Genomic DNA, 12,651 nt, shown 5'->3' with positions numbered 1-12,651 from the left:
GTGCTTCTGGGTAATTTAGCATCACTTGTTTGTCAGAGTTAAATTACAAAGGCCTGGTCCTTAGCTATGACAGCTATACAAGGTGGCGCAGAAGTAGGTTTACAGTAATGCGATAATAAATAAGAATACAAGAATAAACTCGTTTTGTATACTCACTACTGTAAACCTACTTTTGCCAAACTGCTATAAAGACTACTGCTTGCCATTGGTGTTGGAGACTTTTTCTTGGTTTCCTTCCCACCAGGTTGCTCAGTATCCCAAAGTTCATGACCTCCCATTCTCCTGATGACTGTCCTCCAGGAGGGTCTTGCTGCTTCTCTATTCTAAAGGTTTGATGTGAGATCATACAACTTCTGAAGATCTGATTTCACATTTTCCTTAAGAACCCAAGTATTTCAGGCTGACATTTATTTTTAAATGCATTTAATATATATATATATATATATATATATATATATATATATACATATATATATATATATATATATATATATATATATATATATATTTTTTTTTTTAGAGAAATGTGCTAATTAACCAGTACGCTGTAAGGAGGCTACACACACGATGTTGGGAGGGGGGAGGCAGGGGCCTCCGTGCCTGCACTGGGGCAGGGCCTGATCAGCAGCCACTGTGACTGCTTCAAGGGCCCGAGAGAGAGAGGCAGGGCCAGACTGGCAGCAGCTGCTGTGGGGCCTGGGGAGCAAGGCAGAGCCAGACCAGTGACTTGAGGGTGGGCTGTGCTTTGCGATTTCAAATCGTGTGCTGGGCTCCTAGTTAAATAATAACAGCAAGCTGGACACATAGGCTCTATCTGCTCCTAATTTAAACTGCAAACAAAACTGTCTGCATCCGGTCATGTAAGTTACTTCCTATGTGAGGGTGAAAGTGAACCATGACAAAGTATCTGCATGGGCAGAGGCATCAATTTCAAAATTAAGCCTCTGTCCATTTCATGAAAGGCATTTGAAGTCTTCATGTTTTGTAACCTCTGGACATGTCACTATTCCCACTCTGATTGTGGAATTCCTTAATTGCCATCCTACTAGACGTTTTTTTAATTAAATTTATTGGGGTGACATTGGTCAACATATCATATAGGTTTCAGGTGTGGGTTTCTTACTTTTTGGAATTGTGCCATGTCTCTGATGCACATTCTCAGAATGAGGTATTTGGACCTGCAGCATCAGTATAATTTTTCAAGTTGGTAGGAATGAAATATCTCAGCCCCACTCCAGACCAATTGAATAAAAAAAAATCACATTTTATCAACATCTCCAGCTGATGCATCTGAACGTGGTAATTTGAGAAGAAATTGTCTAAGACAGTTTCTTGAAATAAATAACTTCTACGTTGAAGAAAAGCAGATGAAGAGTTACTTTAAAATTTGCCTCAAAGGATTATTCTAACTTTCAGAGACCAAGACTGCAATAAATATGTGAAAGGTTATAAGTTTCCCGCTCAATTATAAGACAGTTTTTTTTAATAACATGAGCTGTCAAACCAGGCTATAGCTAGCCTCATAATTTCCAGAGTAAAACAGGACAGACTGTGAAGGATTTTGTAGAGGGAATTTCTACTGTGCATGAGAGGCCAGAAATGACACAAATGGGCCCTACTTATAGAGTCCATCTATAATAATAAAAGGGTAGCCAAAACCGGTTTGGCTCAGTGGATAGAGCATCGACCTGCGGACTGAAAGGTCCCATGTTCGATTCCGGTCAAGAGCATGTACCTTGGTTGTGGGCACGTCTCCAGTAGGGGGTGTGCAAGAGGCAGCTGATCGATGTTTTTCTCTCTCATCAATGTTTCTAACTCTCTATCCCTCTGTAAAAAAAAATCAATAAAATATATTTAAAAAATAATAAAAGAGTAATATGCTAATTAGACAGGGCATCATTCCGGATGTCCTTCCAGATGAAGCCGGGGCAGGAGGGAAGCCCGGGTCCCAGGTGCCAGAGGGAGGCTGGTGCTGGCCGCCTGAGGCAGGAAGGCCTGCTCTGACACAAATTTCATGCATCGGGCCTCTAGTTAATATATAAAGCAGCAATTGTGATGGACTGGACCTCCAGCAAGATCATTATACACAATTTATTACTCAGTAAGAAGCCTTTGATAAGGCTGCACCAACAGCCTATTTCCTAATAAGTAAAAAAAAAAAAAAAAAAAAAAAAAAAAAAAAAAAAAGAAGCACAGTTTTAAAAGCTTTATAAGGAATATTATGGATGATTAATGGTTACATCCCTGCCTAGGGTCTAGCTGAGCACAAACTTTGTACTTTAAAGATGTGCCCTGGCCAGTTTGTCTCAGTGGATAGAAAGCCGGCCTATGGACTGAAGGGTCCTGGTTTGATTCTGGTCAAGGGCACATGCGCAGGTTGTGGGCTCAGTCCTCAGTGGGGGCATGCAGGAGGCAGCCTATCAATGAGTCCCTCATCATTGATGTTTCTATCTCATTCTCTCCCTCTTTCTTCCTCTCTGAAATTAATAAGAATATATTAAAAAGAAAATAAAAGACATCATTTGCAAATACCTGAGCAGAGCCACAGTCACATTCTTCTCCCTCATCCAAGTTCTTATTTCCACAAGATGGAGAATCATTTGAGTGATCAGTAAATGGAACATTAAACATGCATGCTGGCTTATACTCCTGCAGGAATTTCTCATACTGTATTCTGTTGCATTTACTGAATTTTAGTGCAGGAATGCTAGAGATAAGTTAAAAGCAAAGATTAATCATATCATTGCATACTGGTAGAATCACTGTGAAAATTTTATAAATAATTTAGAAAGAAAAAAATATAAATACTAAACTCTAAAAGTCTATTTATTTTCCCTACTCTTGTCTTTCTGTTACAGCAGTGACTGGACTATTCATTATATAAAATGTCTTACTGAAACACAGCCAACAAATACTATTATGGTGAAAATGTGTAGACCTTATCTGCTCCAGGAAATCCTTTGTGAACCTTGGTTTAAGCTGATGGTCCTTGCTTTCTGCTCCAGTACCACTTTTTATTTTTTCTTGAAATAATCTATATACTTGGTTACCATTCATGTAAAATCACAGCTTCTCAATGCAAAGACTGTGTTACACATTCAAAAAAATTTTTTAAAGAAAAGCACCAGTTGCCCTAGCCTGTTTGGCTCAGTGGATAGAGTGTTGGCCCTTGGACTGAAGAATCACGGGTTTGATTCCTGTCAAGGGTACATACCTCAATTGCAGGCTTGATCCCCAGACCTGGTTGGGGCACATGCAAGGGGCAACCAATCAGTGTGTCTCATATCAATGTTTCTCTCTTTCTGTCTCTCCCTTTACTTTGAAGAGGGACAGACAGAAAGAAAGAAACATGGATATGAGAGAGACACATTCTAAAAATCTCTCTAAAAATCAATGGAAAAATATCCTCAGGTGAGAATTAACAAAAATACATTTAAAAAAAAAACAGAAAAAGAAAAGCACTCTGGAACAGAGTAGTTGTCTACTAACATTTGTTGAAACAAACTATTCATTTAATAATATCTAACACATCTTAGGAATGGGATATAGTTTAAAAAAACTGAAATTGACCTCCCTCCTATTTTCTTTTTATTTTGACTCCTTTCTATTCTTATTGACACATAGATCAAATACAGAAGGACATTTAGAGTCCTGAATACATTAGATAATTAGATAAGGATGGTGGGGCCCTGAAAATAAATGGCTCATTATGTGGATAACCATATAAAATTAGATATCAGTTATTGAATTCTTCCTTTATGAAGTCACTGTGCTTGGGTGCTTTGGCTACTTTCCTCCATTTAATCAATATATAGAGCACTGGTTACCATCAAGTAATATTTTTCTTACTTTATACAACGCACTACATGCACCTACTGTGAGAGTTCAGAGATGTGCAAGGCTTGGGGCCTGACTGCAGCTAGTTCAAGGCTGAGAGGAAGCTGGGCATCCTCTCATTCTGTATCTGGGGAGTGCCTTGTATGTGTCTGGGACTTTTCTAGTCAGGGCTCTATAACAAAGAACATAGAAAAACCAAAACAAAACAAAAAAAGAACCCTGACCCATGAAACATGGATTCCAATGGAGAAGGGAAATAACTAAATATGTAAAATGTAGAATGCATTAATAGTTCTTAGTACTCAAGGGAGGGTTAAAGCAAGGACTGGGGGTGTGCATACTGTTAGAGTATATGTGTGAGTGGACAGGATTGAAAAATTGGATCTGGTAGCTACGAAGGCTTTGCTGAGAAAGATGATAAACCAAGGCATGTGGAGTATGTTCCTCTCCTGAACAGCTTGTTATAGTAACTAAATAATTGATTGTCATGTGCTTTTACGATGTGCTCAGATGGAGTTTTAGAATTTCTCTTATTACATCACTAGGAGATACACTACCAATGGGTATGATTTAGCTCCCTGATGGAAGCACCTTACTGGAACTGCTTTTGTAATAGACCTTCTGGAGTATACTAGGAAAATTCCATATAATCACAATATACCCCTACAATATGGAATTTGAATCAAAAGTCACTCCCAACATATTTAAATGTGTTCTCTATATCATTTGAGCCTTACCTTCCACCTCTATCCATCACACATCTTTCCTGAGTGCAGGTACATGGGGAATCGTCATGATGCATCCCAAGGCTATGCCCCAGATGATGGGCCATTCGGCTTGCAATCACATTAAGGTCTGGTAGAAGATCCTGAGGCCAAAGGGAGATGTGCATTAGCAATTTCTACAGGAGCGCACTGTGGTAAATAGTGCTTTGAACTAATGGTTGAAACCTGTTTTCTAGCTTCTGGTTAACTAATACTTATTAGAGAGGCCCTGGACTTACCTCCCTCTTCTGTCCCTCAGTTTCTTTAGTTATAGAATGAGGTTGGACAAATGATGTTTTGAGTGTCTCTAAATCTACCATTCTGAAATTCCTTTTTGTGGTATAATAATTGTCATTGTTGGAGTTATACAGACACATGCTTACAAATAGCTAAAAACGATTTACTAATGCTTTTCCCCAAAAAATAAACATTACTACCATCCATATACAGATAATCAAAGGGGGTAAAAATAAAAAACGTGCGTGGTTCATGCTTTCAATGTGCAGCCTCACATTGCACAAAATGGTTATGCACTCATGAGAATGCAGTTCCTGCTTGAAGAAAAGCAGGAGGTCAGTACGGCAAAATCCAACATAAAAATGATTGTTACCTGTTTGCATTGTATTTAACATTCTAATCTTTATATTATCTTTAAAAATATGAATTTCCAAAGGGGATGGAATGTCAGGTTACTGTAGAAGTAAAATGCCACTATCTTGGTAATTTCATCTTGCTCATTTAAGTTTAAAATGTACTTACTCTAGGTTATAATATCACAATTTGAGTGGTGGCTGCCTATATTAGATTAGGTTGACTCTTTATGCAACATTTAAGTTATTAAAACTCCATAGGAAAACACATAATCATACAATACATAGTTCATGAATTCATTTTAATAAGTTCTAGCGTTTTATTTTAACATCTTAACAAGACTGGAGGAGCATTGCAATCAGTAGGTAGGCACTAAAAAATGTAATTCAAGTCTTGATGTTTTCAAAAATTTGTTAAATATGGTTACTTCAACAGTACTAACTAGAAGCTTAGTGACTTGAGAAAGATCAGATAAACAAGAATCAGAGTCAGCAGTGTGAAGGTCTTATGCTTTTGGAAAACAAATAATAAGTCTGCCTTAATATGATATTTTATATGATCTATGCAATTTCTTTTCAGCACAAGAACAATTATCCTCACTTGCTAAATCAGTCGAGTTTAATGGACTTTATATGTCCTGTGCATAACTATACTTAATATGCAAAATAACTTTTTAAATCTTTGCATGTTAATTTGTATATGATGTTATCTTAAACTGTGAACACTGATTTACCTTTATTATTCATCTATAGTTTTTTAAATAAAATATTTCCTTTCTCATCTAATAAAAGCAACATGGAAGTTTGATCATGAGTTGGTGGGAATATATATGAAGAAATAGTCCCTTTTACACAGAATATTTCAGAAATTTAATTCAAACATTTTATTAAGTAGTATAACATAAATAAACACAGCCCACCTTAACGACACTGCAGGAATAATTGGGCAGGCACATACCCCCTGGATAAGAAATTCCTTGTGCATTGGTATAAAGCCACTTCCCACTATAAACAAAATGAAAATACACTCTTCAATCTGAGATCGTAGTTTAATTAATACGTACTGTACATTGAACTGCAGTGAACTCCCACACTACTAGTGCCTTTGCACATAAGAGTGTCTTTTCTTTTTCCTGGAGTTAAGGATGACTTCAGTTGACATTAGCTCATTTTAAAACTATGGTATATTAGATGCATTGAAAAATCAAGCAATATTTAGTTGAAATCATATAAAATATTTTTTTTAATAACAATGGTAGAGTCCCATTTTACTTGACTTCAGTTTACCCTGCATTCAGCTCTGGATAAAAAATAAAATAAAATAAAATAAAAAATTTTAAAAAATTAAAATGTTTAGAGCCCGGCCAGTGTTGGTCAATGGTTGAGCATCACATTTCAATTCCTTGTCAGGCTCAATCCCCAGTGTGGGGTATGCATGCAGGAGGCAGCCGATCAATGATTCTCTCTCATCATTGATGTTTCTATCTCTCTCTTCCTCACCGAAATCAATAAAAACCTATATTTTAAAAAAGGTTTAGAAAATATAACATAGTGAATGGACTCAATGCATGATTAATTGGTTGTGGTTGAAAATTTTAAAAAATGTTGAATCAGCCATAAAAAATTGCAGAGAATTTTATAGCTATGATCAAAGATTTAAAAGAGTATCATGTGAAAACAGAACTATCCCTAGATTAACTAAAAAGACAGATGTAGATGTGTATATCAAATGAATGTAAATGCTTTCAAGAAAAACATTTGGAGTTGGAACACCTTAAAGAGAGCTATCATGGCTGGAAGGCCTGTGCCCTCTCGCTGTCCAGGACTGAAAGCCTTCAGTCGGACATCCTTAGCACTGCCACAGAGGCAGGCGAGACTCCCACCACCACCGCTGTGCTCACCAGCCATGAACCCGGCTTCTGGCTGAGCAATGCTACCCTGCAGGAGTGCACTGAGCACCAGGAGGCACCTCCTGTGTTGAGCATCTGCCCCCTGGTGGTCAGTGCACATCATAGCAATCAATCCTCCTGTGGGGCTGAAATTGGCTCTTGGACATCTCCCTAGGGGTCCCAGATTGCAAGAGGGTTCAGGCCAGGCCGAGGGGCCTCACTAGTGCACGATCAGGGCTGGAGAGGGACTCAGGAGATTGGCCAGCTGGAGAGGGACTGCAAGAGGGTTCCAGAGGGTGTCTGGCTATTCTCGCTAAGTCCCAATTGGCCGGATCCCAGCAGCAAGCTAACCTACCAGTCAGAGGATCTGCCCCCTGGTGGTCAGTGCATGTCACAGTGAGTGGTTGAGCGGCCTTAGCATATCATTAGCATATTATGCTTTAATTGGCTGAATGGATGATCAGACACTTAGCACATTAGGCTTTTATTATACAGGATATGTATATATGTGTGTGTGTGTGTATGTATATGTATATGTATATGTATATGTATATATGAAGATGTTCTCTTTTTCTTTCCTTATGATTTAAATGTCCCCATGCCTCTATTTTAAAGACTTAGTATTTGACTATACATCTTGAAGGAACATGGAATTCTAGACTCTGAATTTCTTGGGAGAATACCACCTGTGGAGATGAAGCACCTTAGAAAGCAGGGTCCAGATTCTGTCTGCTCATAAACACTTAAAACCAAAAGTCACACCATGACAATGCCATATATAGGGCCTCATCACTTCTAGATCTTTGTGAATAGAGAAGGGAAGATATATAAGAAACTGAACATCTGAGAAATCCCAAACATAGTGCCCAGTTAGTCATTAATATCACTCCCCTTCACATCAGTTCTCTATCTGTAGACATACTATTAGGGAGAGAAGTTACCTCTCAGAGTAAGAGACACTCATGGAAGTAAAAGATTTCCCACTTATACCTATTTAAATGTTCTTAAATTAATTGATTAATTATTTTAACACATGTCTAAGGATTAGGCAAAGGGGCTAATCTTGCCACTACAGAAGTTATGATGATATTTTGCTTCACTACCCATATTTTTGAATTATACTAGTTCATGAATATCCAAGCCCAAGCCAGGTACATGTTTCCCCTGGAAATATGTGCTCTGGGCCATCCCTGTATGGAAATCAGAAATGATATTACACTAGAGGTCTGGCTCACTCTCATTATTCTAACGAAGGGCTGGAGCTGACCTCTGACTAGAGGCTTTGGAAGCTTCACAGTTCTGAGGTCAGACTAAAAGTTAACATTTTGATAATGGTCAAAAAGCACATTTGCAGGCTGTGTTTGCAGACTTTAGGAGAAACACTGCTATTATAGGTAGATGAAGTAGGTAAAGTGGGTACCCATCTCTTACAGCAGCTTTAAGGGAATCAGGAGAGATGCTAAAAGACTCCAATGCTCCAAACTTGTTCTTCCATAAATTAACATTCTTTACTATATCAGGGTATGTGAAACATAAGGTTGAAGTCACTTCAGCTTCACAATTATTTACCATTTCTCTACTGGCTGAGTGCTGTGCTCAGGTATTTTGAATAACAGAAATGATTTTAAAATGGCCCCTATTTTAAAGAATTAATTACCTTAGTATTCCAGATAAATTCAGACTTTTTCTTAGGAATTTTAGGGTTATGGAAGTTTTAATTTATCACATTAGTTTTCTGAAATTTTGAATGATAGAGAAGATGCTCTTGAAACACTAGTCACTGGATGAGCACCCATTGTTGAGGGGAAATGTTCAGAGTATAAGGCGTTTTCTTAGAAAAAGTTGATTTTTGGGGAGTGTTAGAATAGTATGGTGTGGAAAGCTGAAGGAGTGAGAGTTGAAAGCAGATAGGTAAAGTAAATGGATTCTGAAATTGCTTTACTTACGTAACAACATTTCTCAACCCTGCCCAGGAATATGAATATATTAAATTTTCCTTTCTAGTGTTCACCACTATTAGGAAGGAAATTCTTAAAAAGTTCATATGAAATTTTTCTATATAGCTAGACATAACATTCTGTCCCTGTGAACTATCCAAAAATGTCAATTGCCTTAAAAATATTTTGTTTTTATTTGTTTTGTTTTCTTTTTTTTTTTTTTTATAAACCTCCTAAGGTATGAAGGGAAGTAGAGCATTTACATACCTGAGTAACAAAACATGATCATAATTCTTCTTCTTTTTAAGGATTGCCTGTTGCCAAGCTGAAAAACGTAATAAAGTCATTTCTATATTGGAATCAACTTTTATTTTATCTCCACTTGTCCACATCTCAAGGCCAACCAATGTAACATGAATGTCGAAAGTTTTATAAATCTGTTTAAAATTAAAAAAAAATATTTCACAAAGTCAATTTGCAGAAAGATCCTTGCCATTAGCATATTCTTTTACATAAAAAAAAGAAACTTTTGCAGTGAGTGCATGCCAGAGAGACCTCCCACACCTTGAAGTTCTCATCCATGTGCCTGGACCCAGCCTCCCAGAATCCCATGCTGACAGGGCTGCCATAGCAACACAGAGACACCCTGTGACCACCCCAACCCTGGGCCTAGGGAGTGTCCTGCTGGTCCAACCTGGTGATCCCAGCCAAGGATCAAAGGACTACACTGCAAGTATCCAGCCAGAGGGTCTGAGGTTGCCATCCTACTGCAAGTAGCAGGGCCATGTAGCAAATTTCAGGCTGAAGATGCTGGGCCCTCATAAGGAGTTCCACACCAGAGGAACTCTGCATGTAACCCTGTCAACCCTGAACATCTGAAGCAGACAAAGGAGGGACCATATCCATGGGAGAAGGGATTAAAACTCATAGCAATAAATGTGTAAGACTCAAAGCAATAAAAACCAACAATCCAAAAATCTATGGGACACAGTAAAAGCAGCCCTGAGAGGGAAGTTCATAGCATTACAGGCCTACCTCAAAATAAATAAATAAAAAAATAAATAAATAAAGGTAATAAATAATCTAACCCTACAACTTAATGAGTTAGAAAGAGAGCAACAAGAAAAGCCCAGAGTAAGTAGATGGAAGGAGATAATAAAGATCAGAGCAGGAATAAATGACATAGAGACAAAAAATATATATATACAAAACACCATTAGAACCAAGAGCTGAATCTTTGAAAGGATAAATAAGATTGATGACCCTCTAGCCAGGCTTACCAAGAAGCAAAGAGAGAGGACCCAAATAAACAAAATCAGAAATGAAAGAAGTGAAGTGTCAACTGACCCCACAGAAATGCAAAGGATTATAAAAACAAAACAAAACAAAATAAAACAAAACAAAAACTATGAACAGCTCTAATCCAACAAACTGAACAACCTGGATGAAATGGACATATTCCTAGAAAAATACAATATTCCAAAATGCAATCAAGAAGAATCAGAAAATCTGAATAGGTCAATAACAACTGAGGAAATTGAAGCAGTAATAAAATGAAATAAAAATCCCAGAAACAAAAGGCCTGGTCTGGACAGATTCATAGGACAGTTTTATCAAACATTTAAAGAATTAAAATCTACCCTCCTCAGATTATTTCAAAAAATTCAAGAAGAAGGAGCACTTCCAAGCTTTTACTATGAATCCAGCATTACCTTAATCCCAAAATAAGACAAAGATGCTACAAAGAAAGAATTATAGGCCAATACTCCTGATGAACATATATGCTAAAATCTACATCAAAATACTAGAAAATTGCATCCAACAATACATTAAAAAGAACATGCATCATAACCAGGTGGGATTTATTCTGAGGATGCAAGGCTGGTACAATATATGCAAATCAATAAACATGACACATCACATAAAAAAAATTGAAAGACAAAAACCACATGATCATATCAATTGATGCAGAAAAAGAATTTGACCAAATCCAATACCCTTTCTTTATAAAACATCTCAGCAAAATGGGAATAGAGGGCTCATATCTTAATATAATAAAAGCCTTATATGACAAACCTACAGCCAACATCATATCTAAGATGTTAACAGTTGTAAAGAACACTGCTTCTATCATGACCAACAGAAAAAGAATCTACAAAATTTTATTTTTTATTGAAACCATGAGAGCTGAAGTAACTAGGCAAACAGCCCGGAATCTAAGGAGATACAGACTCCTTCTAAGAGAAATTGTACAAGAGCATCTCCCAGTGGCAGAAAGAGAGAAAAAGAGATGCTGCTTGTCAAACAGAGAGAAAAGAAGAATCCACCAAGCATTTTTAAGGAATTGCTAAAAGACAAGGGTGGGATAGAACAATAGTACAGGACCCTCAGGGAGACACAGACACAAGGAAATATGCCCATGCACATTACTACGAAGTAATGTCTTTCCCAAGAACACAATGGAGGGCCGGTGGGAGACTGGAGATAACCTTGCCTGAAGAATGGGTGTAACTGTTGCCTTGGAAACATTTTGAAACCTCCCAAGCCCCTCTCTTGAGAAACAAAAGCCTTAAGCTGCTATACGAACTTCAGCAACCTTTTCCTTTTACACCCTCAGAACTCAAGTGAAGACCTATTGAAGCTGAAAGAAGGGGAAAGTAACATCCACCCCTAGAGAACTGTGAAGAAACTATACTGAGGCCAGACTATTCAAGGGCTCCCACCCAAGGAGGAAGGACATGAACTTGGAGAAATATCTAGCCAATGACCCATGGGCAGGACTTTCCTAAGACCGAGGATTGATCAGGATAACAGAAAACACTTTGGTCCCACAACGAGGCCAGCAGTTACTGAGCAAAACACAAGAACAGATTACTACTGAAGAAGAGATCTGTGTGAAAGAAAACTTCCTTTGAGCATCAGCCCTGGACAAATGCCTGAGGTTGAAGTTGAGATTGAAGCAGAAATGAATAACCCAGGACTGACTCTAAGCACAAGATAACATTACAGAGATCTGAAGCTCATGGCGCACTATAAGTAACAATAGCAATAGAAACACCCCAAACCAGTGTAATGGCTGGTAAGATTGATTCAATCCCATTTGTCATGGCCTAGTCACAAAAGAAGGGATAAATACTATTTCCTCTGTCCCTACTATCCTATACATAATGTCCAGTATCCAATAAAATATTAAAGAGTACATAAAAAAGCAAGGAAAAACAGCCCACTGTTTGAGAGATGAGTCAACAAAACTAGACTCAGAGATAATCCAAATGTTGAAGTTATCTGACAGGAAATATAAAATAATAATTATTTATATTTATATCTCTAATGGAAAGTATGGATGTGGTAAGCAGAAATTTAACATAAAGTTGTATAAAAATTGCCAAGTATTTGGAAATTAAGTGACACACATATATAACCATTGAATCAAATAGAAAATTATAAGTGATATTGGGTATATTTGAATTGAACAACAATTTAAAATAAAACATCAAAATTTGTAAGAACTAGCTAAAGTACATATACTTATTGTTTGACCCAGCATTCTTATTTCTTAGTCATTTACAAAAATAAAATAAAAATTTATGTTTGCACATACATCTATATGCAAATGTTGAAAGGAATCTTATTC

At 37.3% G+C, this 12,651-nt stretch overlaps 1 protein-coding gene across 1 annotated transcript in view; it reads right to left on the bottom strand.

Moving 5' to 3' along the window:
* The window catches only part of ADAM7 (ADAM metallopeptidase domain 7), a gene marked incomplete at both ends in the record, with an annotated part of 46,907 nt that overhangs the window by 13,991 nt on the left and 20,265 nt on the right, over positions 1-12,651 (bottom strand). The window contains 4 exon segments of the mRNA XM_084883875.1: positions 2,533-2,707; positions 4,575-4,705; positions 6,112-6,196; positions 9,285-9,454. Of these exon segments, the coding sequence (XP_084740001.1) occupies positions 2,533-2,707; positions 4,575-4,705; positions 6,112-6,196; positions 9,285-9,454 (561 nt within the window).

The sequence above is a fragment of the Pipistrellus hanaki genome (genome assembly GCF_964339955.1).
Source record: "Pipistrellus hanaki genome assembly, chromosome: 5".
In the NCBI taxonomy this organism is placed as follows: domain Eukaryota; kingdom Metazoa; phylum Chordata; class Mammalia; order Chiroptera; family Vespertilionidae; genus Pipistrellus; species Pipistrellus hanaki.
Note: the sequence above shows the minus strand (reverse complement) of the source record. Positions and strands in the feature narration are given on the sequence as shown.